General features: G+C 63.5%; 4 protein-coding genes across 9 annotated transcripts; all 4 read left to right on the top strand.

Moving 5' to 3' along the window:
• The first annotated feature begins 95 nt into the window (after positions 1-95).
• CLK2 (CDC like kinase 2) lies at positions 96-8,798 on the top strand. 2 transcript variants are annotated; one of them, XM_086768358.1, is made up of 13 exons: positions 96-264; positions 1,858-2,027; positions 2,204-2,438; positions 4,215-4,308; positions 4,656-4,722; positions 5,121-5,237; positions 5,466-5,632; positions 6,099-6,193; positions 6,546-6,675; positions 7,017-7,099; positions 7,329-7,408; positions 7,622-7,712; positions 8,129-8,798. In XM_086768358.1, exons 2-13 carry the CDS (start codon positions 1,858-1,860, stop codon positions 8,309-8,311), a joined length of 1,512 nt encoding a protein of 503 aa, XP_086624484.1. In that variant the 5' UTR covers positions 96-264; the 3' UTR covers positions 8,312-8,798. The 2 variants fall into 2 exon arrangements, with proteins under 2 accessions (XP_086624484.1, XP_086624482.1); XM_086768356.1 differs by having other exon boundaries at positions 4,212-4,308.
• Positions 8,799-10,636: 1,838 nt separating this feature from the next.
• Positions 10,637-13,879, top strand: SCAMP3 (secretory carrier membrane protein 3). 3 transcript variants are annotated; one of them, XM_086768360.1, is made up of 9 exons: positions 10,637-10,659; positions 10,690-10,764; positions 10,841-10,912; positions 10,993-11,338; positions 11,425-11,553; positions 11,737-11,896; positions 12,144-12,245; positions 12,354-12,471; positions 12,590-13,879. In XM_086768360.1, the coding sequence occupies exons 2-9, from the start codon at positions 10,714-10,716 to the stop codon at positions 12,734-12,736; spliced, it is 1,125 nt and encodes a 374-aa protein (XP_086624486.1). In that variant the 5' UTR covers positions 10,637-10,659; positions 10,690-10,713; the 3' UTR covers positions 12,737-13,879. The 3 variants fall into 3 exon arrangements, with proteins under 3 accessions (XP_086624486.1, XP_086624487.1, XP_086624485.1); XM_086768361.1 differs by lacking the exon at positions 10,637-10,659 and having other exon boundaries at positions 10,666-10,764; positions 10,993-11,109; positions 11,218-11,338; XM_086768359.1 differs by lacking the exon at positions 10,637-10,659 and having other exon boundaries at positions 10,666-10,764.
• A 735-nt stretch (positions 13,880-14,614) lies between these two features.
• Positions 14,615-19,481, top strand: ENTREP3 (endosomal transmembrane epsin interactor 3). 2 transcript variants are annotated; one of them, XM_086768355.1, is made up of 12 exons: positions 14,615-14,911; positions 15,556-15,612; positions 15,753-15,863; positions 16,035-16,160; positions 16,257-16,364; positions 16,543-16,703; positions 16,789-16,888; positions 16,975-17,059; positions 17,180-17,758; positions 18,026-18,091; positions 18,295-18,557; positions 19,124-19,481. In XM_086768355.1, exons 1-12 carry the CDS (start codon positions 14,693-14,695, stop codon positions 19,292-19,294), a joined length of 2,046 nt encoding a protein of 681 aa, XP_086624481.1. In that variant the 5' UTR covers positions 14,615-14,692; the 3' UTR covers positions 19,295-19,481. The 2 variants fall into 2 exon arrangements, with proteins under 2 accessions (XP_086624481.1, XP_086624480.1); XM_086768354.1 differs by having other exon boundaries at positions 18,023-18,091.
• Positions 19,482-20,046: 565 nt separating this feature from the next.
• LOC147597366 (lysosomal acid glucosylceramidase-like) lies at positions 20,047-23,332 on the top strand. Of its 2 annotated transcripts, XM_086768237.1 has the most exons (10): positions 20,047-20,415; positions 20,607-20,798; positions 20,873-21,019; positions 21,130-21,263; positions 21,349-21,521; positions 21,605-21,842; positions 22,013-22,237; positions 22,350-22,513; positions 22,675-22,800; positions 22,943-23,332. In XM_086768237.1, exons 1-10 carry the CDS (start codon positions 20,334-20,336, stop codon positions 23,043-23,045), a joined length of 1,584 nt encoding a protein of 527 aa, XP_086624363.1. In that variant the 5' UTR covers positions 20,047-20,333; the 3' UTR covers positions 23,046-23,332. The 2 variants fall into 2 exon arrangements, with proteins under 2 accessions (XP_086624363.1, XP_086624364.1); XM_086768238.1 differs by lacking the exon at positions 20,607-20,798.
• The last annotated feature ends 2,573 nt before the right edge of the window (positions 23,333-25,905 follow it).

Genomic DNA, 25,905 nt, shown 5'->3' with positions numbered 1-25,905 from the left:
GCGGCAGCTGTGCCCCGCCCCTCGACCCCGCCCCTCCGCCGTGTGACGCACCACGTACGAGCGTGCTGCGTGCGTGCGTGCGCGGTGCCGCGGAGAGCTGCGCGCGGCCTGGCGGGGACCCGGATCGCGGCGGGGCGCAGCGGCGGCAGCGGGCGAGCGGCGGAGCCGGAACAGCTGGAGAGGGGGCCCGGGATTTCCGGGGGCTCCACGGCCGCCATCACGGATTTCCTGTGGGACAAGCGCACCGGGCTGGCTGCGAGGACGGTGCGGCGCGGGGCGCGGCGCGGCGGGGCGGGGCGGGGGTAGGCCGCGGCCTCCGTGGCTGGCGGGGGCGGCTCGGGTCCGTGCGGGGCGGGCCCGGTCCGGCGGCTCTTCGTGGGGCTGCGGCCGCAGCCCGGAGGCCCGGGCGTTTCCGGAGGGGCGCCGGCGAGGCCGGCCGAGCCGGATGGCCCGAGGAGGCCGCGGCCGGGCCCTGAGGCATCGGGGCGGGAGGTTCCCCGCCCGCCACCCCCTTCCTGCGGCCCCGGTTTCTCGCGGTGTCTGCGCCTCGTCCCTCATTTCGCGGCCGGGCCCCAGTGTTGCCGTTTTTGGCGCTCGACGCGGCGCCGCGCGTGGTGGAGGCCCCGCCCGGCGGCCGCGGAGCCGGACAGCGAACGCGATCGCCATCATCGTCCCCCAGACCGGTCCCAGGCCTGCTGTGAAACGCCCCGGTGTGGGCAGCGCCCGCTCGTGAAGCGGGTGCCCGGGCTGGGCGGGTCGCCAGCATCGCATTCGCACGCTGCCTTTAATTAGAGGCTGCGCTCAGCGCCTGCCATGGGCACAGCGAGACTGCGGTGGGGAAACCTGCGAGCGACCCCGCAGAGCCTGGCCTTGCTCCGGAGGGAGAAGCTTGGTCGGGCATAAGAGCCCGTGCACCCGGTTCACCGAGGCCCATTTTGCTTTTTGGTAGCCCTGCCTGTAACATCGGGCTGGGTGCGGGGTGGCAGCCGGCTGCGCGAGCCTACCTTTTGGGGGAAAATAGTCTGTGGACAAACGGAGCTCCTTTGGAGACGAGGCAGAGCGTGCTGCTTGGTGCTTTGGAACCAAAATGTGTGCGGTGAATGCTTGGGAGTTGCGGAGTGAGGTCTGGCGATGGGAGCGGGATCCTAAGAACTTGCCCTGCAGAGTTGGGAGCTGGTGCTGCCTTACTGAGGGATTTTCTCCTTTGCTCTTGACTCTCACATCCCTCCAGAGAGGGAGAGGTGAGCACTCCTGCCCTCTGACATAGGGTCTGCAAGGCTTTGTTAAGGCCCCTGCACATGGAAGGGTGTTTTTGCTCCCTGGATGCTGCAGGGCCCTCCCTGCTTGCAGTGGGAATTGCTGATGTCACTTGATTGGCAGTAGAGCAGAGACGTCTCTTCAGGAGCTGCCCACTTCAGTGTTTCCGGTACTGCTGCGCGAGGACTTTGGGCCAAGCACCGGTGATATCCTGAGCTTTGTTTCGCCTTCCTTTGGTTTTCGTTGCTGGTGCTTCTCTCCTTCCTGGGGAATGTCGTAGTTTAAAGAGAGAAGGTGGAAGCCCTCCAAGTGGCAAATGCTGCTCCTGGAGCTGTGGCCAGTAGAGATGGGGGAGGAAGAGGGAAAACAGAATGGCAGCAAGCACAGCCTGTGCGGGCGGTCAAATCCTCTCTTGTGTGGGGTTCTGCGATCTCTCAGAAGTTTGTCTCCTCCCTCTCTAATCCCTCCTGCACATTCAGATGTGCTGCTGACTGCCTCCGCCCTCCTTGCCCTAGCAGCTCCTTGGCTGCTGATGATCTGCACTGGTTTCTCGCCCTGGCAAGTGCCTCACAAAGCCGTCACCTTGTGTCGTCCCTGTAGATGCCTCACTCTAGAAGGTACCGCTCGTCGGAGCGCAGCAGCCGAGGCAGCTATCATGAGCACTACAGAAGTCGCAAACACAAGAGACGGCGGACGCGGTCGCGATCGAGCAGCAGCGAGCGTGACCGTCGGCACCGTCGCGAAGGCAGTTACCACGTTCGATCCAGGAGGTGAGTCTGAGGAGGTGAGGCGGGACCTCAAACCCTGCGGTGTTTCTCCAGCTCGGCTGGGGGCAGCTGTGGTCAGGTTCTGGGTGGCCTGGGTCCTGTTCTCTCACGTGTTCTGAGCAATAACTTCCCAGGCAGTGTTCGTAATCGAATCCCCTCGGCTTGCTTCCCCTCCCTAGCTATGAAGACCACTCAGCAGACAGGAGGGCCTACGACCGGCGTTACTGTGACAGCTACCGGCGGAATGATTACAGCCGCGAGCGAGGGGAAGCCTACTATGAACCTGAGTACCGTCATTCGTACGAGTACCGACGCTCCCGGGACCGCGAGGGCAGCTACCGGAGCTGCAAAAGCAGCCGGCGTAAGCACAGGCGGAGGCGGCGCCGCAGCCGGTCCTTTAGTCGCTCCTCATCGGTGAGTATCCTGCTGTGCTGGGCCTCCCCTGTAACCTTTCTCTCCCAGGTGGCGTGCTGGGTAAGTAGAAAACTCACTTTCTAACGCTCTCTCGGACTCAGCTTGAGAAATCTGTAGCAAGCCTTTGACGCAGACAGCAGTTCCTCTCCACCATCCTGACGTGCCTTGGCAGCGGCTGCCCTGTGCCAGCTGGGCACAGGTGGCTCAGACCCTCTTTTAGTGTTGCCCGCTCACAGGGGAGGAGGACAGGCGTGCCTTGCACACGGGGTGGTGCTGCAGTGCTCAGCTCCTTTATCCCTGCAGAGCGCTGCTTTTGTTCGGTGATGCTCATTAAGAGCTGTCTAGGAACCCCAGCCAAGCAGTCTTTTGTGCAAGGTTTGTACAGCAAACGTTTGTCTGATCCTGGTCCCAGAGAGCTCGGTCTGCCTGCAACAGGCGGCTTGGTCCTCGTGGTCCCTGGGTCGGGCCTGTGTTCTGTGGCAGGAAGGCCCCCCTCCCCCATCTCTGAGGGTTAGGTCCTGTGTCAGAGCGGGATCCTTCTGGGTGGGCCCAGCTGACGTGGGATGTCGTGCGAGGGTCTTTGCAGAGGCGTTGAGCTTGTGAACCGGCCAGTTCAGGTGGAGGCAGCAACTATCGCAGGCTCTTCCTAGCAGTGTCCCTGGCATTCTCTTCTCGTCTGTTCTGCTGTTCACCTTCCACTTCTTTTAGACCCCAGACATGTTCTCTGCTCTGTGTGTGGAGCTCTCAGTGTTGCCTGGTCTGTTCTGGCTGTATGTCCAGGGATGGGATTGTGGGCTGGATTTGGGTCTCAAGTCTGCTGGCTGGTTACTCCCAGGTAGTGGGGATACTTAGCTGAAGAACTGAAGGCAGGAATTTTCTCTTCTCTGGCATAAACCTCTTATCTGCCTCATCCCAGGCTGTCCCTATTTTCTGTCGGGCCTCTGCTTCTCTCCTGGAAGTTAGTCTTTCCAGGATCAGCTTCTTTGGGGGAGGGTCTAGGAAGAGGCGTCACATCTTCCCCCAGGCAGTCACTCGTAAATTTTCTCTGGTTTTGGATGGATCGTTGTACCGAGAGTTGCTTCTGAAATCTCCGAGTTCGTCTTTTCCTGAGTGTCAGGGCTGGGGGAAGCTATGCGGGCGGTTGTTGGAATGGGATGGGGAGCGTCTGCGTGGGGCAGCCTGGCCCTTTGCTCGTGCAGGACTTCCCAGCACCTGCCTCCTGCTGCCTTTCCTCAGTAGCAGCCGTGGGGCTGAAATGAGCGTCTCCCCGCAGCCGCTGAGCGCCCGGCTGCAGAGTTGTGCTTCAGCGTGCTCTCTTGGCGTTATCCAGGACCCGAAGGCCAGTGCCGTTCCTCTCCAAGCCCCGTTAGGAGCGAGCGCAGCTGGCCCCTTCCACTGCCTCTCCACTAGCCCTTGTTCTGACCGTCTCTGCTCTCACACTGGTTCGGGTGGGGCTGTTTATAGGTTCTTTTTTTTCTTTTTTTTTTTCTTTTTTTTTCTTTTTTTTTTTTTTTTTTTTTTTTTTTGCTACAACGAAAAGCAAACTGTTTTTTTCTTTTCTGAGCTAGTGTGTTGTATCTTGACATGTTCCCTTGCAATATCCCTATCGTTATATATTCCTCTGTGCCGTATGAATTGGCTGGGAATCTCCTCCTGCAACCCCTCCTCAAACAACCATGTGAATTTCCAAACCAACCAATGCGTGACGCTGGCTGCTGCGCTGGTTTGAAAATCTGATTGGTGAATGATGAATTCCCTGTCTGCCTGGGCCAGCAGCGGAGTCGACAGAGCAGCAGAAGGGCCAAGAGTGTGGAGGACGACGACGAGGGGCATCTGATCTATCGCGTCGGCGACTGGCTACAAGAAAGATGTACAGCCAAATCGTAACATAATTTAGCTCTCTAGTTAAGCTCCCATCGCAGTCGCAGATCTGTCTTATCTTTCTGTTTCATTTTATTTTCATTGTTTATTAAAGAGAAACCCTCTCCTTTTCCTTCCCCTTTTGTTAAAGCTACATTTATATTTTGTATTGTTACTGAAGTGCCAGGGAACTAGGGCAGTTGCCTTGTGCAGCCGGTGTCAGCCTTCCGCTGCTCCGGTCTCTTGAGCTGTGTGCAGGTTAGGTGTTGCAATGCATTCTTCTCTGCCTTGTGTATGCGCTGCAGCCAGGTCGTGCGCACTCTCTCACCTGCCTTCCTCTCTTTCTCTCCCTCCCAGATGAGATTATTAGCACCTTAGGGGAAGGCACATTCGGCAGAGTGGTGCAGTGCATTGATCACCGGAGGTACGTCCGCTCCTGGGGCAGGGAGGGATGTGGTGGTGCGGGGAAAAAAGAGAGACTGCAGCTGGCGACAGAGCCTTTCATGCTTAACGTGGGAGCCTGGGGAGTGCAAATGAGTCTCTTGGTTTGCAGTATTCCTCTGCTGATCTGGGCTCTCGCCCTCTTGGGTCACCCATGTGTAGGAGAGGGGTCGGGGGGAGCCTCAGGACTGTCTGTGGCGAGGGAAGAGCCACTGCTTTGGTGGACAACCCAGGATAACGGCCGCCTCCTGGCTTGAGCAAGGGTGGTGGAAGGCTGTGCTGCACAGGATGAGACTGGATCAGAAAGCCCTTTTTGCAGGGCACCGGCTCTCTGACGCAGCTCAGGGGGTGATCTTGCGCTTTCTTCCTGTTTCTCCCCAGGGGTGGTGCACGTGTTGCTCTCAAAATCATTAAAAACGTAGAGAAATACAAAGAGGCTGCTCGACTGGAAATTAACGTGCTGGAGAAAATCAATGAGAAGGATCCTGAGAACACGAAGTGAGTGTGCTCTTGGTGTTAAAATGGAAGGGCAAGCATCCCCTTAGCACAGTTGCAGGGATGGGTCGAGAGAGGTACTAGATGTTGTGTGACTGGATTCGTCTGTGGCTAGTTTTTGGAGGGATATTGGCTTGCTGTGGGGTACAGACTGAGGAGGAACCTGGCGCAGAGATAACGTAGCCGCGTGGCACGTGCAGACCTGCCCTGAATCAGAATTTTTTCTCTCAGTCTTTGTGTCAGGATGTTTGACTGGTTTGACTACCATGGCCACATGTGCATCTCCTTCGAGCTGCTGGGGCTCAGCACCTTTGACTTCCTGAAGGACAACAACTATCTGCCTTACCCCATCCACCAAGTACGGCACATGGCCTACCAGGTGTGCCAGGCCGTGAAATGTAAGTGTTCACTGCTCTTCTCTCTGCTGGTCCTTGGCCCACCTGGAGAGCTGCGAAGCTCCCAATGTCCATGCCAGTTCTGCGACTGGTGGCCCAAAGCAGCAAGTTTTTGCTGCAGTGCCGCTGTGCCAGTTCTGAGACTGAGCCTTTCTGCCCTTATAGCCGTGAATGCATGCTGGGAGTGAATCTTTCTTCTTTTTCTGATTGTAATGTTTTCCGATGTGTGTGCGCTCAGGGTACTTCAGCATCCACCTCCAGACACATATTCTGGTGATCGATAATGCTAATCTTTGTGCTTCTTCCGAAGCATCTTGGCCTGGACTAGCCTGACTGTTCACACCCAGATCTAAATGTGGGCTCAACTGGTGCTAGTATGAGCAAACTGAATTAATGATGTTGGCTCTTTGGGTGGGTGCAGCCTTGCTTCGCTTCTCTTTGGTCACCTGGACTCTGTTTGCTTCCTCAGTTCTGCATGACAATAAGCTCACTCACACTGACCTCAAGCCAGAGAACATCCTCTTTGTGAACTCTGACTACGAACTCTCCTACAACCTGGAAAAGGTAACCGCGCTGCCTTGCGTTAGAGGTCTTCTCCTGGGTTTGTGGTATCCCCGACCTTACTAGCAGGTGAGAGGAGTTGGAACGTGGCCCCAGGAGACACAGGGCTGACCAACAACGTTCATGCACTTGTTCAGGGCCTATATCCTGCGTGAACAGCCTGTGTAGTCTATAAGCAAGCCACAGGGACTGCAGGGTTACCTGCATGATGGGAGGGTCTGTTTGTGGGCTGTGTCAGCACTAATGTACACCCCGAAGCCTTCCCCTCCTGTGGCGAAGCCTCGGCTGTAGAAGGAAGGGGTTAAATCTGCATCTCGAAACTTGCGAGTAACTGACACCATTCTCCCTTGAAAAGAAGCGGGATGAGCGAAGCGTGAAGAGCACAGCCATCAGAGTGGTGGACTTCGGCAGTGCCACGTTTGATCATGAGCATCACAGCACGATTGTCTCCACCAGGCATTACCGGGCCCCTGAGGTCATACTGGGTAGGTACTGCGTGGTCTTTCTGCAGAGGCAGGCGTTTGCTTCGAGGGCGCTGGGTGCTTCCTGCTGGATTAGGGAGTGTTTTGCCTCCACATCATTCAGTGGCTGTCCTGGGTTTGCCCTGGGAGATGAGAAATGCTTTACTTGATGTGCTCTACTCTCCATTTTCTGGGAGGGTCAGCAACTTATAAGTTAGTGTTTTGGCATTGCCACCAGCGTGTCAGGAGTCTGGCTGGAATGGGAATTGTTTTTTTCCAGTTGTTTGTTTTTAAAAGGCAAAGGAGAGGGATTTGGAATCTTAGGCCATAACTGGATCTTTTCTTTTTAAAATGTTGTTTTTTAGAGCTTGGCTGGAGCCAGCCCTGTGATGTGTGGAGCATTGGCTGCATCATCTTTGAGTATTATGTGGGTTTCACCCTGTTCCAGGTGAGAACCGTATGCTGTATGGCTCCTCACAGCCAATGAAGGAGGTTGCTGGCTGTTTCCCAGTACAGCCAGGAGCCTCTGGGACTGATGGGATTCCCTCCATCACTGCATTCTTGTGGAGACGGCCGAGGTGTTGCCCAGCAAGGGGTTCTGAACGGGGGTATATGCAGGGCTGGAGGTGGAATGACTGAAATCTGTTCCATGCCTTCCCTTTATGTTTCTCTCTCAGACACATGACAACCGGGAGCACCTGGCCATGATGGAGAGGATCCTGGGGCCAATTCCTTCTCGGATGATCCGGAAGACGAGGTGAGCGAGGCTGGCTGGGTGCTGCAGGCTTGCCAGCTCTCTCCCGCTTCACATGTAGCATGAGGGATCGAGCTTTGAGGCTGCCTGCTGAGCCAGTTTTCCGTGCTGCTTGCAGTGACTCGAGTAGCGTGTGCTGCCGGGGCTGGTGTGTTGCTGTTCCTTCAAGACGTTTTGTGCTTGGGTGTAACCTGTTCCCACTTCTCGCTCTGACAGGAAACAGAAGTATTTCTACCACGGCCGCCTGGACTGGGACGAGAACACCTCTGCTGGCCGCTATGTTAGGGAGAACTGCAAGCCACTGCGGGTAAGGTGGGGTGGGCAGGAGCACCCGGTTGCTTTATGCTCTTCTCATTGCAGAGTCTTGTAGTGCCTGCCCCAGTTGTGAAGATTCTTCCTGTGGGCAAGGTTGGGTCAGAGCAGTGTCTTCCTGAAGGAGCCTTGGCCGTCCCAGACACAAACTAGGAAGACTGCAGCAGCCTGAGCTTAATCTGAAGTGGAGGAGGAGAAGGGCACGGAGACCTCAGGAAGTGCCTGGGAAGGATGGTGGGGGGGTGTGAAAACTTGGCAGCTCCGTGCTTAGTAAAGCAGCCCAGAGCTCAGGTCTAGGATGAGTGACAGTCTGAACAAACCCCCAGCTTAGCCATTCAGCCGAGGAAATGTTCTACAGCCGGGGCAGGGTGCAGCATCCTTGGCCCTAACCTCTCCACTCCGTCTCCCCAGCGATACCTGACCTCTGAGGCTGAGGACCATCACCGCCTTTTCGACCTCGTTGAGAGCATGCTGGAGTACGAGCCGTCCAAGCGCATCACCCTGGGTGAAGCCCTCAAGCACCCCTTCTTTGACATGTTGGAGATGGAGCCAAGCACAAAAATGTGGGACTCTAGCAGAGACATCAGCCGGTGACGCCACAGGTGCCAGCCTGCCCTCAGATTCTAGCCCCCGTGGAGGCCTGTGTGATTTCTATTCAGATACTTGGTGCTTTTTTTTTTTTTATATATATATATACATGAGAAGAACTCCCTGGACACATTTGTAAAGCTGTTAATATGTGAGATACTGTAAATAGCCCATATTCTATGTTGGCCTCTGAGCATCTCGGGCCAGACCTCCTGCTGTTGCTGCTGCCGTTATCGTGAGGCGAGGGGGCCTGTACGTCCGTGTTGTAAATACCTCTGCACATGTGATGCTTTGTCTCCTGTTCTGTCCTGCCCTCCTCGCTGTAAATACTCCAGGAACCGCGGCTCTCTGTAGCTTATCTGTTTCGTTGTAAGTTATGAAGCTGGTGGGACTGCATGGGAACTATTTTTTGGATCAATGTCATAGCCCATCCCCACACCAGAGTTTTATAAGAATTTTGTACAGTCTTTGTGAGAAATAAATATGAAGTGAATGAACTGCCTGGTCTGGGTTTGGACGGGCAGCAGCCCCTCCTGGGGCTGTTCTGCTGGTTGGTTGTGCTCCTACTGTGCAGTGCCTGCCGAGGGAAGGCAGGTGTGTCCTCTTGTGGGAAGAAAACTGCTTTGTGGTACTGAAGGCAGCTTCAGTAACAACGACAGCTGTCCACCTGCACCTTGTGTCTTGAGTTTGCACCGGGCATGAGCTGCTCTTGGTCTTCCGAGGGTTGCAGCTGGACCCAAGCAGGTTCTGGTGGGCAGCAAAAGACAGGCTGGCTCTCCATCGTGCCCTGTGATCGGTATTGACGTGGGGTACAGAAAAAGGAGGACAGTGGGTACTTCACGTCTCTTCGTGCTCTCTTTTCTAGGGAAACCTCTTGCTCCCTGGATGGGGTGGTGATGGCTGTTGGAAAAGGGGTGATGTTCAGCTGTCAAAAATGTACCCTGGTGTCTGTCTGTGCCTTTTTGGCTCTTATTGGCTCTGCAGGGAGTCTGGGGCCTTGGCTTGGGCTTTTCCATCGGCATTGCTGGGGAAGTGGCAGGGCTGACAGCAGCTCTGGGTAGGCGCTGTGCCAGCGTGTCTGTAAGAGGCTCGCTGGGGTGGTGTCAGGAACAGAACAGAGCAGACACACACACACACAGTCTGTTCTGCAGGTGCTTAGTGCTTTGCCATGGCACTGTCTGTCTGCGGCAGACTGTCAGCACGCAGAGGGATAAACGAAAAGTCCAGCTTCTCCTGGAGTTAGTGGGAGGGAGTCTCAGGAGGAGTGACATTGAGTCATCTCTGTGAGCTTGTGATCCTGGCTTAAAGAGCTTGGGCTGGGAGCATTCACGTGCCTGCTGCGGTGTCGCTCAGCCAAGTAGCAGGGCACCGGGCAGTGAGTCCCAGGGAAGGGGAACAGGGGCAGATCGTGTCCTGCTGCCTGTGTAGCCAGCCCCTGGGTGAGTTTGGATGATAATTCGATTGACCAAATAATACCCGTGGTCTGCTGCAGACATTAAAAAAACAACCTGACACTGGTGCCCAAAACCTGAACCCAGTTTTTACCTTCCCAGGAGTGAGTGCGGCTCAAGGTGCCAGCTGTCTGGGCTGAAGTGAGAGCTCACGTATTTGTGTGTTAAGTTTATAAGTCTGTGCACAGAGGCCAAAGAATGTTTTTAGCAGAGAGGCGCAGCTGCTGCCCAGCACTGGGAGCTGGGCTGGGAGCTAGACATGGGTACGGAGAGGTGTCCTCCGAGGGATCCCTGTGTGGGAGCGGGTGTTGGGATGCTGCCCGCACGCAGCTGTGGAAGCGGGGATCCCTGTAATTCACGGTCCGGGAGACACAGGAGTAATTCCCCAAGCTGCTCGCTGTGGCACGAATTCTTCCCGGACCGTTTTGGGTCCGTGCACTCCGCTGCGTGGCTGCTGCGGGTGGGCTCGGCGAAGCGGCTGCAGGGGGAAGCCGCCCTGGGGGTGGGGGGTTCCAGGCAGGCGGGAGGCGGCTGCCCCGGTAAGAGGCGGGAGCCCAGCCGAGGGGGTCGGGCGGAAGGGCCGTGCTGCCGCGGTCGCTAAGGGGAGCCGGCCCTGGGGGACGCCCGGAACCCGGCCGGGGGGGCGCTGGAGAGGACCGGGCGCGGCGCGGCCACGGGCCCGCTGTTGCCATGGGAACGCGCTCCCGGCGGGACCCGCGCGGGCAATGCGCGGGCACGTGACGCTGGGACATGTGGCCGCATCACGTGCTCGGCCCCGCGCCTGCGCAGAGGCCCCCTGCAGAGGTGCTGCCCAGCGCCGCTGGCGGCGCTGGTGACGTCACGGCGCGACGGCCAATCGGCGGCGGCGGGGCGGGGCGGCTGAGGGGCCGAGGCGGTGGCGGTGGCGGTCGGGGTCCCGGTCCCGCTCCCGCTCCCGGTCCCGGTCCCGGCCCGGCCATGGCCCAGCCGCAGCGCGGCCCCGCTGTGCTCCCGGACAACCCCTTCCAGGTGCGCCCGGCCGGGGGAGGGGCGGTGGGCCCGCTCCGCTCCGCTCCCCGCCTCTCACCGGCCGTGTTTCCTGCAGGACCCCGCGGCGCTGCAACCCCGGCCCGGCCCCGCGGCGCTGGACGCCTACAGCCCCTTCGGCGGCGGCGCGGTGAGGCGGCGGCCGGGGCCCTTCCCCGCGGCCGGGGCCCTTCCCCGCGCCGCCTCACCGACCCCCTCTTCTTCCTGCAGCCACCGCCGCCCTACCAGGCCCCGTCGGCGGCTCCGCCAGCCGCGGCAGCGGCCGCGCAGCCCCCGCGGAGAGCCAGCCCCACGGAGCCCCGGAACTACGGCTCCTACGGCACGCAGGTAGCGGCGGGGAGGGGGAGGGTGAGTGGCGGCAGCGGCTGGCCCGTCGTGGGCCAGGCCGGGCCGGGGAAGGTGGCGGGAGCCCCAGGGCCTGCGTTTCCCCCGCAGGCCTCGACGGCAGCCGCCGCGGCCGAGCTGCTGAAGCGGCAGGAGGAGCTGAACCGGAAGGCGGAGGAGCTGGACCGGCGGGAAAGGGAACTGCAGAACGCGGCTCTCGGCAGCGCAGCGAGTGAGTGGGCTGCGGGGCAGGGGAGGGAGGGCAGCCGCTTCCCCTGGGCCCCGGCACTGCTACTCTCTCCTTCTCGCCTCCTTCAGCGAGGCTGAACAACTGGCCCCCGCTGCCCTCCTTCTGCCCGGTGAAGCCGTGCTTCTACCAAGACATCCCCGTGGAGATCCCCGCAGACTTCCAGAAGACTGTTTCTACCATGTATTACCTCTGGATGGGTGAGTTGTGGGGGAAATCTGAGGGCAGGTCCTGGGATGAGGCTGAGGAACAAGTCTCCTCTGTGTGAGTGAAAACCGCTGCTCTGGAGAGGTTGGGGTTAACGTGGGTCTGAGGGAGCTGAGCCCTTGGTGTGGGCAGGGGGGAGCCTTGCTGGGCAGCCTGACCGATGTCCTCTCTCTCAGCCAGCACCATTGCTCTCTTCCTGAACTTCTTGTCCTCACTGGCCTGGTTTTGTGTGGAGCCCTCATCCGGTTCTGGGTTTGGCCTCTCCATTCTCTGGGCTCTCCTCTACACGCCCTGCTCCTTTGTCTGCTGGTACAGGCCGATGTACAAAGCTTTCAGGTGTGTATCTGCTCGAGCTTCCAGGCCAGCAAAGCAGCGGGGTGGGCTGGCCACGCGGCGGGGTGCTCGGTTGAACAGGCCCTTGCCCTGAGCGTGATGCTAAAGGCGTCCTGGCTCTTTGTGGCCTCTGGGTGTCAGGGATGTGGTGATTCTGCACTGAGCTTTCCGTTTTCCTTCTGTCCCTCGCTTTAAGGAAGGCTTGAGAGTTCTTTTCTGTGGCCTAACCTTGCCCATCTCTTTCTCCCAGGAGTGACAGTTCGTTCAACTTCTTTGTCTTCTTCTTCGTCTTCTTTGCCCAGAATGTGATGTACGTGCTGCAGGCGATTGGCATACCAAACTGGGGATTCAGGTGTGCGTTGAGCTGACCCCGGGGAGCCCTGGCCAGCTGAGTACCCCAGAAAGGGAGGAGGGGAGTGAGGAAGAAGGAACCTGTGGGCAACTGCTTCTTATTTTGCAGTGGCTGGATATTGAGCCTGATAGCGCTGCGGAAGAACACGGCTGTGGCTGTGATGATGATCCTGGTGTCCTTGTTCTTCACAGCAGTGGCCGTGTTGGGCATCATTATGCTGAAAAAGGTGAGTTTGGATCAAAGCTCCCTTCGGGAGGATGAGGCGGGGTTTTGGCACGTGCAGGGGCACAGCTCTGTTCGTTGAGGATTCAGAATGAAGCCGGTGCCCTGCTGCTCTCTTCCAGATCCACTCTCTGTACCGCCGGACAGGCGCCAGCTTCCAGAAAGCACAGGAGGAGTTTGCCGCGGGGGTCTTCTCCAACCAGGCAGTGCGCACTGCAGCAGCCAATGCTGCCGCGGGTGCCGCCACCAATGCCTTCCGGGCACCGTAGCCGGGCGAGGGCCCTGGCTTCTCGTCGCACGTGGGCTCTTTCTAAGGAAGACAAAATCCAAGTTGCACTTTCATTGGATCCCCGTGTGTCTGCATCAGCTGTCAGAGGTTGCCTCATCCCAGCTTGGAAAAGTGCTGGTGCCTGAATTGTCTGCTGCTCTAACCCCTTTCCTCACGGATGGAGGCTGGTTCTGGTTTGCGCTGGTCCCCTCCCCTCAGCGGACTGAGGAGGGAGCGGGATGGGAGGTGCTGAGGCTGAGCCTGGCGCCTGTCATTGCCTCTCTTCCAGCACCAACTATGCCGCTCCGTAGGCATGACAGGGACTGAAACGGCTGCTCCCCTTCCCTGGGCTTCTCCTGTTTCCCCGTGCACGGAGGGTTCCCCATGTGCCCAGTCCCAGGGTGTGCAGGGGCTGGTACTTCCCTGCCTTCCCCTCGCCACGAGACCCGATTCTCTGCTGAGAAAAGCGTTCCCATCTTCCCCCAGGGGCTTTGCTGCCGTGGGTGGGCTCTGTCCCCCAGGTGCTGAGCTGGAGGGTAGCCCCATGCTGCTCCCTTTCCCCAGCCTCTCTGTTGAGCTGTGCCTGCTCCAGGTGCAGGGGCGAAGGAGAGTGTGGCTGGGCCCGGCAGTGATGGTGCATTTAGCCCGTGGCCCCTAAAGCTGGGGCTCCTGGTGCCTCCTCGCGTCCCCCCTTGCTCACAGCGAGGGGCCAGACAGCTTTGCCCTTCCCCTTGCACTGATCCCTCGCTCCCCGCAGCTTCGCCCTTCTTGGGGCTGAGCCGATCCCTGTGCGTAGCGCTGCCCCGTACGAGCCCGGTGTCCCCGCTAGTGCGCGATGGCTTCAGTCCCACGTGCCAGTGGCCTGGGCCTGGCACTGTGGGGATGGATCGCGTCGGTTCTGCTTCTCCCCATCTCCCATGTGCTCCTAGGCTGGCGCGTGTGTTTGTGCCTTCATCCGTGGGGCCCAGCACCCACCACAGCTACCCCGCGGCTGCGGCTCTGCCCTGTCCCGCAGCCCTGGGGGGCTGGTTCTGGGTGACGGCTGTAGGTCCCCACCCGGGCCGCGGTCTCCTGTGTGTTGCTGCGCCCGACCCCGAGCCGCCTTCAGGTTTTATTTAAGGAATAAATGGAGTTTCAGGCCGTGCCTCTGCTGTCTCCGTGCGCTGCGGGGGGGGGGCGGGGGAGGCCACCCGCACCGGGGCCGCACTACAGCTCCCGGCGTGCCGCGCAAGGGCGGCCCGGTGCGGGGCGGAGGGGAGGCGGTGGGAGCGTGCCCGGAGCCGCCCTGCTCCTCGCCCTGCCGCTTCTTGCCGGGGGGACCCCGCAGGCCGCCGGAGGGCGCGATGCTCGGCCGCTCTCCGCTCCGCATCGCCCCGGCCCGGCGCCCCCGCCAGCCGCTCCGCGCGGGGCCGGGCGGCGCGGGGGGCACAGCCCGCCGGTAGCCACTCGCCGGTACCGGAGGCCCCCGGATTCCGCCCCCCGCCCCCCCCACTGAGGATGCTCCTGGGCGGCGGCCGGGCTCCGGCCCGCGGCTCTGCGCTACCGGTGCTGCCCCGCTCCGGGCGCCGCTCCCCGGGCGGCGGCTCTGGGGGTCGGCGGCGCGGGATGGGCACCACCCCCCGGCGGGGAGCCGGCGCCGGAGGGACGGCGAGAGAGGAGGAGACCTCGGGGCCAGGCTCTGCGGCCGGGATGCCGAGGCTCTGGTGAGGCCGGTTTTCCGTTCCAGGACACCCCACGGAGCTTCTGGGGTCCGTGGGCGCTGTCCCGTGGGGTGGCGGGGGGGGCTGGGGGGGCAGGGAAGAGCTGCCGTCAGCATCCTACCAGGAGACGAAAGGTGGAGCCCGGCCGGTTCCCGCAGAGCGTCCGTTCCCGTATCCCCCGGTGCCGCCGGCTGCCCTGGGGCTCCGGGACTGGTTGCCCTCCCCACCTCTCTGCCCACTCGCCCACCCCGGTAGCCATGCCCTCTCCCAGCGATTCCAGCCGCTCGCTGACCGGCCGCACGGCTCGCGGCCTCACCCACCTCGGCCTCCAGCGGACCTGGCTGCAGATCTTGCTGGCGCTGGGCTTTGGCCAAGTCATCCTGGGCGTCCTCGTCGTCACCTTCAGCCTGGTGGCCGCCACCATCACGCCCTCCGCCAAGATCCGGCACTCTTGCCCGTCTTGGGCCGGCTTCTCGGTGAGTCCGGGCTTGGGGCCACACGTGGATGGGTCCAGCACAGGCCTGCTCTGCCGGGTCCATGCAGCTCCCTGGACGCTGGATTTGTCACCTGTCCCAAGGGACTGGAACCTTGCTGCTCCCCCACCCTGTGCCTGTGGCTGCCGCGGGGCATTGTGGGAGAATCCTGGGGGTTCCCACTTGGGTGACTCTGGGAGGGATGGGGACGCCCGGAGTGGTGGGGGGTACGCGTTGTGGCGACACATTTCTGGATAAACCCCACATGGCCGCAGGTGGGGAGGGGTGTGTGGTGTGCCGCAGTGGCGACAGGGCGGGGTACTCGACCCTGAGCGGGGGTGCGGGACGCTCTTGCCTGCTGCATCCGTGGGGGGAGGGCAGGACCCTGGCAGGCCTGGGGTCCCCCACAGTGACCCTGCGGCACGGATCCTGGCCCGAGTCCCCAGGCTCTCCGGTGCCCTGAATCAGCAGTTTCTCCCGGCTTGCAGCACTGAGGCTTCCCCTGCGGCCTTGTGGCTCCCAGGCCAGCTTCGGGCCCACAGGCCTCAGGGGAGCTCTGCCCAAGGGCGGGGGCTGCTCTGGGCCCCACTGCCTGGCAGACACCCCCCCGGCTCCCCATCCTCACCCCCGGGCTTGTGTGTCCGCAGCTGGCGCTGTCTGGACTCGTAGGCATCGTCTCCTGGAAGCGGCCGCTCACGCTGGTGGTATGTGTTGTGGGGGGACCCCTCTGCAGATGGGGGAAGTGGGAGCAGGGAGGGGCTGAGTGGCCTCACACGTGCCCTCGGGACACACAGCCGTGCTCCGCAGCCTGCCTGTCTGGCAGCCCCTCTCCTTCCTGCTGCAGATCACCTTCTTCACGCTGCTGTCCGTGCTGGGCGTCATGCTGAGCCTTGCCGGGTCCATCCTGTCCTGCCAGAACGCGCGGCTGGTGAAGTCCCTGGAGGCCTGTGAAAGGGTGAGGCTGGCCGGGGGCTGCCACCGTGCCCCCGGGCAGCGGAGTGCAGCTCGTCCCTGGCCGCAGGGACATGGGGAGCTGTGGAACCAGGGTCTGGTGATGGGATGCACTGGTGGCGCTCGGGGAAGAGCACGGTGACTGGAGGTCCCTCACGGTGTGCGTTGTCCCCAGGAAAGGGACTCGTGTGTCTGCTGCCAGGCCCGCTCGGAGCCCCCGCCTGCCTCCTGCAGCCGGCAGAGCGAGATGCTGACCATGTTCCCCAACCCTGACTGCCGGAGCATCCGTGTGGCGCTCAAGGTGGGGGACTCGGTGGGTGGAGGAGGGCTCCCTAGGGAGCGGCCATGCACCCTGCCAGGCTCTGCGGGCATCTGCCGCTCACCCGCTCCTCCCCAGGACCTTCTCTTCAGCGTCTGCGGCTTGACCATCTTCTCCACCATCATCTGCATGCTCTCTGCTGTCGTGTGCTGCATCCAGATCTTCTCTCTTGACATCGTCCATGTGGTGAGTCCCAGCTGTGGCCCAGGAGCAGACGGGGCTGGGGAGCGCTCCCAGGCTGGGGAGTGGCCTGGGGTGCCAGGCAGGACCCGGCCCCAGCGGGGTGTGGGTTAAGGCCCAGGACACACATCCCTCCCCGGATCTCTGGGCAGGGGGTCCCAGCTCTCCCTCCTCTCCCTTGCAGCTGGTCCCCCAGCGCTCGAGCTCGGTGACGCTGGAGTGCACGTCCCCCCCTGACACCTTTCTGCAGAGCATGATGGACTTTGAGGAGTTCGTGCCCCCAGTGCCGCCACCCCCGTACTACCCGCCCGAGTACACCTGCAGCTCCGAGACCGACGCTCAGAGGTACCCGGCTGGGAGCAGGGGGCCCCTTTGCCCCCAAGCAGGGCTCATCCCGCCCTACATGGCTTTTCTGCTCTTACCGCTGCAGCATCACCTACAACGGCTCCATGGACAGCCCTGTGCCCCTCTACCCAACCGACTTCCCCCCCTCCTACGAGACCGTGATGGGGCTGCGGGGGGACAGCCAGGTGGGAGACACGGGGCCACGAGCAGGGGCTGGCTGGGCAGGGCTGGGGTCCTGCTCCGCCTGTGCCCTGACCGCGCCGTCCCACAGGCCACCCTGTTTGACTCGCAGCTGACGGACGGCTCGCACGCCTGCACCTGCAACCGCGTCCCCTCCATCGTGCTCAGCGGAGAAGGTGAGCGTGCCCCGCTGGCGTAGACCTCATGCTGGAGTGTCCGTGGGATGGGAGAGGGCTCGCGGGGTGGACTGGCCCTTCCTGGCAGCTCTTCACCCGCGCCCGCTCTGCTCCTTGCAGTGTCCATGGACAGCGGGTCCCTGATCATGTCCGAGATCATGGACATCCCTGGGGACAGCAGCCCCTCGGAGGACTCGTGCCTGCTGGAGCTGCAGGGCTCCATGCGCTCCGTTGACTACGTCCTCTTCCGCTCCATCCAGCGCAGCCGCGCGGACTACTGCCTGAGCGTGGACTGCGTGCAGTGCAGCCACCATGTGCGCAGCCCCACGCTGGGCTTGCAAGGGCCCTTCGAGGAGACGCCCCAGCCCCGGGTGCGAGGGGAGCGCTCCTACTCCTGCTCCACGGCGGAACCCGGCCACGATGGCATCTTGGTGGGGAGAGCCATCACCCACAGCTGCAATCGCCTCGAGGGGCTGGCCCGCTGTGTCGGCCCCTGCTTCCCCGAGGTGCGGCTCAAGGAGAAGGGCTCGCTGCAGGGACGCGGGGACGGCCGCTCTGCGGGGCCTGGTGCCAGGCACCTCTGCCACCCGCGACGCAACAGCGAGACCTCCTGCCCCTCGTCTCCGGCCCCAGGGCTGAGCCAGCGCCCGCTCGTGAGGTCGCACAGTGACCCCGGTGTCCTGACAGCCGCCCGTGCTGGTAGGTGACAGCGGCTGCCGGGACGGGGACGTGCATGCAATGGTGTCTGACCAGTGCAGCTGGGATGCACGGCAAGTTTTGGTTGCATTTGTCTGCGGCCGGGTGGGATTAGAGGTGGTCTAAGGGTGAACCAAGGGAACAGGGGAACAGGCTGGGAGGAAGGGGGTGCCAAGCAGGTCATGCTGCTGGGGCTGGTGCTGGGAGGGGGGGCACACAGCGGTGCGGGGCACTGGCAAAGCCTGAGCAGGCTCTTTCTGCTCCCAGCAGATTTCAGGGAAGTACTTTATACCAAAGCACTGGAGGACGCCGTGTCCAACTCCTCTGCGGATACAGGTCAGGGCACTGGGATGTACAGAGAAGTGGGGAGGGGGGAGGAGTGCTGCTGCAGACCTTTGGGGTTCACTCCTCTGGGGCTGGGACGATGGAGACCCGCTGTGGTGCTGTTCCCCCCCCACTGGCTGGGGAGGGGAGATGGCGGGACCCCCAGGGGCTGCGGGGATGGTCCCGCCGTGAGCAGCGTTCCGGCATCGCCGCAGGGCTGTGCTCAGAGGCCTGCCTGCTCCGCCGTTCGCACTGTCACTCACCCCCGCTGCTCCGGGCCGGCTCGGCAGGGAAAACCAAGCTGCTGCCCTCCAAGATGGTGACGCAGCAGCTGTCGAAGACAACGACCCGCTCCCTGGGGGACCTCAAGGTCTGCCGGGGAACGCGTGGGCTGGTGGCCAGGTTCCTGCAGAGACCCAGGCGCAGCCCAGCAGCTGGCGTGGAGGCACCTGGGCACAGCTCCCAGGGGCACAAGCAGGTGAGCTCCGGCAGCCGCACTGCCACGGGGGACAGGGGCGGCTCTTCTTCCTCAGGGAGCCCCGTCCACACCCTCTCCCACCCTCCGGTCCCCAGCAGCACCTTGACACCGGCCCTTCCGGGGTCTCTGTTCCCCTGCCGTGCACCCTGCAGTGTCGGCATCCCGGCTGCACTGCCCTCGCCCAGCCCATCTTGGCGCAGCAGTCCCTTCCCCTTGGCCCCCGCTGCAGCTGCAACTGGGGAAAAGCACACAGGTTGCAAAGGCTTTGGCTTTGCCCCTGAGTCACCACAGCCTGGAGGCAGTTGCTGGGACATCCCAGCCTCAGCTTATGGAACGCTGGAGACCTTGCGCAGCCTGGGAGGCCCTGACGGGAACAAGCCTGTCCTTAATAACACTGTACACGCGTGACACACACCTCCGCCACCCCTTGCCACCCGTGCTCTCCTGCCCCATGTGCCCACCCGGCTGCCCTTGGAGCACAGGCCGTCCCGCGGGGCAAGCAATCGCGGGTGTCATGGGCAGGGGTGCTGGCCACGTGGCTGAAGCCCGTCCCCGTGGGGTTGCAGGTTCCCTGGAGTGCCTGGCCTGGAGCAGAGCAGCCCCACGAAGGCATCCACCTGCAGAGCTGCGGGGACCTGAGCTCCACCTCGTCCCTGCGTCGGCTCCTGTCTGCCCGCCGCCTGGAGCGCAGCCGCCCGCGGAGCCTCAGCGGGGCCTGCAAGGAGAGCGTCCTCTGACAGCACACCCCCGCCGCGGCGCAGCCTCACGGGAAGGGGGGTCCCGCTCTGCTGGGGCCCTCGGACATCGCTGGGACATTGCTGCTGCCGCTGCTCTGGGGCCTCTTCTGGGCCCCTGCCCCAGGCGGGGCCGGGGAGAGGGGCTGGTCCCCTGTGGTGTCTGCGCGGGGGACTGAAACGGCCGTGCCTGTCCCCTGTGCTGGCCGTGCCTGTCCCCTCCACCAGCTGTGCCTCACCCTGGGCTGGCCGTGCCTGTCCCGCACACTGGCCGCGCTTGTCCGCTGCCATGTCCCCTGCGCTGGCCGTGCCTGTCCCCCAAGATGGCCGTCCCTGTCCCCGACACTGGCCATGCCCGTCCCCTGCCCTGTCCCCCACCATCCGTGCCTGTCGCCCAGGATGGCCGTGGCTGTCCCCTGCCCTGTCCCCTCTCCCGCCTCCTACACCGGCTTTGTCCCCTCAGGGGGGCCGTCCCTGCCCCTCGCCCCGTCCCCAAGGACGGCCATGCCCGTGCCAGCCGTGCCTGTCCCCCGTCCCCGCTCCCCCGCGTGGGCCGTGCCCGCCCCGGGGTCCCGGCTGCGCCCGGGGACGCGTTGCGGGGCCGGTCCCGCCGCCCCTCGCTGGAGACCCCAATAAAGGTTTCTCGCCACCCTCTGGGGCCGTGGGCCGGTTGCGCCGGGGGACGGGAGAGGGGGACGGACCACGCGGGTCAGCTGACCGGTCACGTGAGCCGCGGGGCGCTGGAGTCACCGGTGGCGGCTTCGGGGGCGCGGGGCGGCCGGTACCGGTGCTTGGGGAGGGGGGGAGCGGCCCCGCCTCCCGTGCGGCTCCCCCGGCGCCGCGGCGCCGTTACCGCGCCCGCTGCGTTGCTCAACCGGGGCCCGGCCCCTCCGGTGCCGCTGCCGCTCCCGCGCGGGCGCCCCGGGCGTGGGTGGGTCGCGAAGCCCAGGCGCCCTTAAAGGCGCAGCCGGGAGCGGGGCCAGCTCGGGGTACCGGTGCTGGACGGTGCTGCCGGGACACGGCCGGCGGACACGGAGCGGCCATGGGGGCCGCCTGTGCTCTGGGCTGGCGGCTGCTCCTGCTGCTGCTCCCGCTGCTGCTCCCGGCCGTGCCCCGGGCCGCAGGTGAGTGCGGGGACATGGCGGGGGCGGGGGCAGTGGGACAGCATGGCGCGGGCGCCGGGGTGGGACGGGATCGGGAGCAGGGGGCCCGGGGAGGGGGCGGGGTGCGGAGCGCGGGGCCAGAGGCGGCAGCCCGGGGTGGCAGCAGAGCTCTGCCAGGGACGTGTCCCCATGCCCCCCACCCTGTCCCCCAGGAGCCCGGCCCTGCAGCCCCAAGTACTTCGGCCGCGACGCCATGGTGTGCGTCTGCAACGCCACGTACTGCGACACGCTGGACCCCGTGGTCCTGCCAGCCCCGGGTGCCTACGTCAAGTACGAGAGCAGCAAGGCCGGCAAGCGGCTGGAGCGCAGCGAGGGGAGCTTCCAGCGCAGCCTGCGTGCCCCAGGTACCCGCTGCGGTGGCAGAGATGGGCCGGACCCTGCCCACGACCCGCTGTCACACCGGTGTCCCTCCCTGCAGATCTCGTCCTGACCGTGGACACGGCGCAGCGGTACCAGAAGGTGAAGGGTTTTGGCGGCTCCATCACTGATGCAGCTGCCATAAACATCCTTTCCTTGCCGGAAACAGCCCAGGATCACCTGCTCCGCTCATATTTCTCTGAGGAAGGTGAGAACGTTGCGGGAGGCAGACAGGGATGGTGACAGGGAGTACCCTGCGGGCCTCTGCCTGTGAGCCGGTGGGGCTTGGAGACCTCCCATCCCCCCCTTGCCTGGCAGGGCTGGAGTACAACCTCGTCCGGCTCCCCATGGCCAGCTGTGACTTCTCCCTCCACGCCTACACCTACGACGACGTTCCCTTTGACTACGAGCTCACTCACTTCCGCCTGCGAGATGAGGATACGAAGCTGAAGGCGAGCGGGGGGAGGGAGGAGGGTGCAATCTGGGGAGGGGGGCAGAGGGGCTCAGCTCAGGCGGTCTCTCGGCTCCCTGCTGCAGATCCCCCTCCTGCACCGAGCCTCGGCCATGAGCAGGCGGCCGTTGTCGCTGTACGCGAGCCCCTGGACCGCCCCGACCTGGATGAAGACCAGCGAGTCCTTCGTGGGGAAGGGCACGCTGAAGGGGCAGGCGGGGGACAAGTACCACAAGACCTGGGCCAACTACTTTGTCCGGTAAGGAGCACCCTGGGGAGGTACCTGGGGGATCCCGTGGCACTGGGGTGGCCCCACGGCTCACGCCTCTGCCCTGCGCCCAGGTTCCTGGACGAATATGCCAAACACAACGTGACCTTCTGGGCGGTGACAGCGGAGAACGAGCCCACGGCCGGGCTGATCAACAACTACCCCTTCCAGTGCCTGGGCTTCACGGCCGAGCAGCAGCGGGACTTCATCGCACGGGACCTGGGCCCCACGCTGGCCAACAGCTCCCACCGCCACGTCCAGCTCATCATCCTGGATGACAACCGGCTCCACCTCCCGCACTGGGCCAAAGTGGTGAGCGCGGCGTGGGGCCGCCAGCACAGTGAGCCAGGGCAGAGCCCCGGTTCCGCTGGCGTGGCACATCCCCGCAGAGGGCTCGGCTGGGCTGCTCTGTCTGGCAGCACGAGGGCTGGGGTGCCGGCTTTCTACCCCACAGGATCCAGCAGTGGCCGACTCTTTTCCAGGTCCTGGAGGATGAAAAAGCGGCTCGCTACGTCCACGGCATCGGCATCCACTGGTACCTGGACTTCATCGGTCCCATACAGGACACAGTGGTGCCCACTCACGAGCTCTTCCCCGATTACTTCATCCTGGCCACGGAGGCGTGCATTGGGGCCCACTTCTGGGAGAGGGACGTGATCCTGGGCTGCTGGGAGCGGGGGAACCAGTACAGCCACAGCATCCTGACGGTGAGGCCCCTGCGCCGCCCTGCACTGCAGGCCCCAGAGAGGGCCGCCAGCATGCTCCCTCTCCTGTCGGCACCCTGCTCCTTGCGCAGACGTCTGGGCTGTCCCGTTGCAGAACCTGAACCACTTTGTGGCTGGCTGGACTGACTGGAACCTGGCCCTGGACCTGGAGGGGGGCCCCAACTGGGTGCAGAACTACGTGGACAGCCCCATCATCGTGGACGCCGGCGAAGGCGTCTTCTACAAGCAGCCCATGTTCTACCACATGGGGCACTTCAGGTGGGTCGGGGCTCTCTGGCACGCTCTCAGCGGCCCGGGCTCTGGCTCCATGGCTGCAGCAGCAGCTTGTCAGGAGGGAAGCAGGGCAGGTTTGTCAGGAGGAGGGCTCTGCTGGCGGCTGACTCCCTTCCTGGGGTTGCTTCTCACTTCTGCCCGTGCAGCAAGTTCATCCCCGAGGGTTCCCAGCGTGTGGGGCTCGTCGCCTCTAAAGAGTCCAAGAAGACGGACCTGGAGTACACGGCTTTCCTGCGCCCCGACGGCGCCGTGGTGGTGGTGGTTCTGAACCGGTGAGTGACGCAGCCCAGCCCACGAGCGCAGAACCTTGTCCCGCCAGGCCACGAGCGCGCTTGTGGCCGTCCTGCTGGCCCTTGCACGCCACTGGTGCTCGGAGCCGCTGCAGGTCTGACCCCGCTGCTTCCCGCCCTCCAGGTCCCCGCAGAATATCACCTTCGGGCTGGCTGATACGGTTGGCCTCATCGCGGCTGTGGCTCCAGCCAGCTCCATCCAGACCTACTTGTGGCGGCAGCAGTGACGGGGCTGAGACGCCCGTGGCAGGCCAGGGGCTGGGCCGAGCTGGGCTGGGAGAGCGGCCCCACGCTGCCCACAGGCTCGGACCTGGGAGCGTGGAGGAGGCGGCTCGCTGCTGTCTGCGCCACGGCAGAGCCGTGTGCTCGGGCGAGCTGGAGGAGGCAGCCGGGCCGGGGAACGCCATGCGTGTGCAGCAGAGCCAGGGGTGCCGGTGCCCCTCGGGGTGGAGCTCCCGCAGGCTGTGGATGCTGTTTGCTGCTGCTCCGACATTAAAATCTGATGCTGCCTCTACCACTGTGGCTGGAAGAGAAAACTCCGGGTCTCTCCCCTGCTCCCAGACGCTGTGGCTGGGTGCTGCCCAGACGTGGGGTTTGTGGGAGACCCAAGAGCAGCACAAAGCACACAGAGCCCTGCAGGCCAGCTGCTCTCCCTGCCCACCCCTGCTCCTCTCCCCTGCCAGAACTCACTGCGGGGCTTGTCCCTGCCGGGGGGGTGCTCCAGGCGCCAGTTTGCTCCCACTTTTGAGCGTGTGCTGCCCCGCAGAGGGATGAGCTCGGCCCGGGCGCTGTCCCGCTGCTTTGTGAGCAGGTTTAGGAATGGGCAGCAGGCTCTGGGTTTACCCTGCACGCAGATGCTCTGGGTTCTGGAGCAGGAGCGGGGGCAAAGCGCCTGGATGCCCATCTTGGTGGAAGCCCTGAGCAGAGTTTGCGGCCAAGCTTCGGCTTTCTGTGCTTTTCCTGCCACGCCGGAGCCACTCACAGCCCAGTGCTGGGCTGGGGGATGCGTGGATCGCCTCTCACCCAGCCCAGGGTGCGGGGTGGTCCCTGGGGCTGGGGCTGGAGGCAGAACCAGCTCCAGCAGCATCACAGCGTGGTGGGTTCAGGGTGCGAACCCGCGCTGGATGGGGGCTGCATCTGTGGCTGCTCCTGGGGCTTTGCAAGGAGAGGGATGCTGGCCAGGCCCCAGTGGCCCCTCGACGGGGCGCGCTGTCCCACACGGGGATGGGGCAGAGCCGTCCCCGCTGCGACCGGGAGGCTTGGGGTGCACTAGGGGCTCTGTACCGGCCATGGAGCCGGCGCAGCTTGGGCAAGCGGGCATGGGGCTGGGAGCGGGTGCTGAGCGCGGGCGCGCCCAGGAAGGAGGGAGGGAGCTGGGAGGGCGTGCTGAGCTGAGCGGACGATCGGGGCAGGAAGGGTGCGGCTGCAGGCAGGGCAAGGAAGGGAGGCTGGGGTTGTTGGGCCGATCGGGGTCAGCCGAGTCGAGGCAGGCAGGATGCGGCCTGGGGATGCCGTCAGGGCTGACAGCAGCGACGCTGCGTGGGCTGAGCGCAGCGCAGTGCCGGTTCTGGCAGTGCCCGGGGTGGTGGGTGAGCGCATGACAGGGTCACCTTGGGAAGCTGGCGTGTCCCGCGCTGCGATGGCGCTGGGGTGCTGCTCCGGGGCAGGAGCCCTGCGGACCCCGGGAGCTGCCGAGTCCTGGGGAGGGCTGGCTGTGTGGAGCAGGACAAGCACCGCACTGCTGCCTGAGAGCTCTGTGTGTTTGTCCACGAGAGGGAAATATTTCTCCAGGATCGCAGTGACAGCAAGCCCTGCTCCCAGCATCCCGCTCCCAGCATCCTGTGCCCCGGTGCAGGACCACTCCTCCACCTGCTGCTTCTCTCCTGAGTTCTTACTTACTGCCTTCCTTTAACGTTTCACCGTCCCGCGTCATAAAAAGCCGGTGTCTGGATGCTGAATCGCCCCGGGCCACGCGCCCTGGTTCCCGTGCTCAGCTCGGCTCTGAAGGACCAGCTGGCTGCAGGTTGAGTGGAGAGGGGTGAATCCTGTGACATCGCTGGACTTGGCTCATGAATTCTTGTGCAAAGCGTTGGCTCACTTTGGGGCGCAAAGTGGCTGCTGGGGCTGCGAGGACAGGGACCACCCCCCCTCCCCTGCCAGCAGCTGTCCTGGAACCAACGACCACCAGTGAGGGCTGCATCTCCCCGCGCTCGGGGCCTGGCGGGACCTTGGAGCCTGAGCTGCTGCTGCGCTGGGGCTCTGCGCACCCAGCTCCCGCTTTGGCACTGATTGTTCTCGGAGCCACGATCCCCTGAAAGCCAGCTCAGTCATGGCTCTGTGTTTCCAGGGTCCCGTCCCCACGGGCCTGGCTAAGGGACGAAATTCACCCCTAGGCTCTTCCACCTGCTGCAGGACGAGTCTGCAGATGCTGGGAGAAACCCCGCACGCTGGGGGCGGCAGCCAGAAGCAGCTTTGAGGGGATTTGGTGGGGCTGCCCAGCATCTCCCGTGCCACCCGCTCTGCACCGAGGCGTTGCCGTTTCCCCTGGGTCTCACTTTTCCTGCTCGGCAGGAAGCTCTTATCAGCCGCTGCCGATAGGGACGAGCTCCAGCAGCCTCTGCAGTGTTTTTGCTCCCGGAGAGCCGTGGGGGCTCTGGGGAGGCAAGGCTGTGGCTGAGCTGGGAGCAGGAAGAGCTGGACCCCGAAATGGGAAGAGAAAGGGTGTGCGGGACATCCTGAGGGGCTGGCAGCTGACCACCGTGGGGCTGCAGGGGCTGACCTGTTCACCTGTCCCCGAAATTGGGGCTTATTAGCCTGGGTGTAGCACCCAGCTGATGCATTAGTCACAGCTGGGGGTGGGAGACTCTGCGGGGCCAGGAGCGTCCTTCTGGGGTTGCTGTTTGCCCCGTGAGGTGTAACCGGGGGCTGCTCGGCCCTACCTGCCCCAGCCGGGTGGCAGCCAGCCCGGGCGCCCCGTGGCTCGGCCCCACGTGGCAGGCGGAGGCGTGGGCCCGCGGCAGGGCAGCGCTGCGGTGCAGAAGGAACTTTGATGGATGGAGTTGCCCCACAGCTGCACCTGATATGCCA

This window comes from Chlamydotis macqueenii, chromosome 28 (genome assembly GCF_036417535.1).
Source record: "Chlamydotis macqueenii isolate bChlMac1 chromosome 28, bChlMac1.mat, whole genome shotgun sequence".
Taxonomy (NCBI): Eukaryota; Metazoa; Chordata; class Aves; order Otidiformes; family Otididae; genus Chlamydotis; species Chlamydotis macqueenii.
The sequence above is the reverse complement of the archived record's forward strand: the minus strand, read 5'-3'. Positions and strand labels throughout refer to the sequence as shown.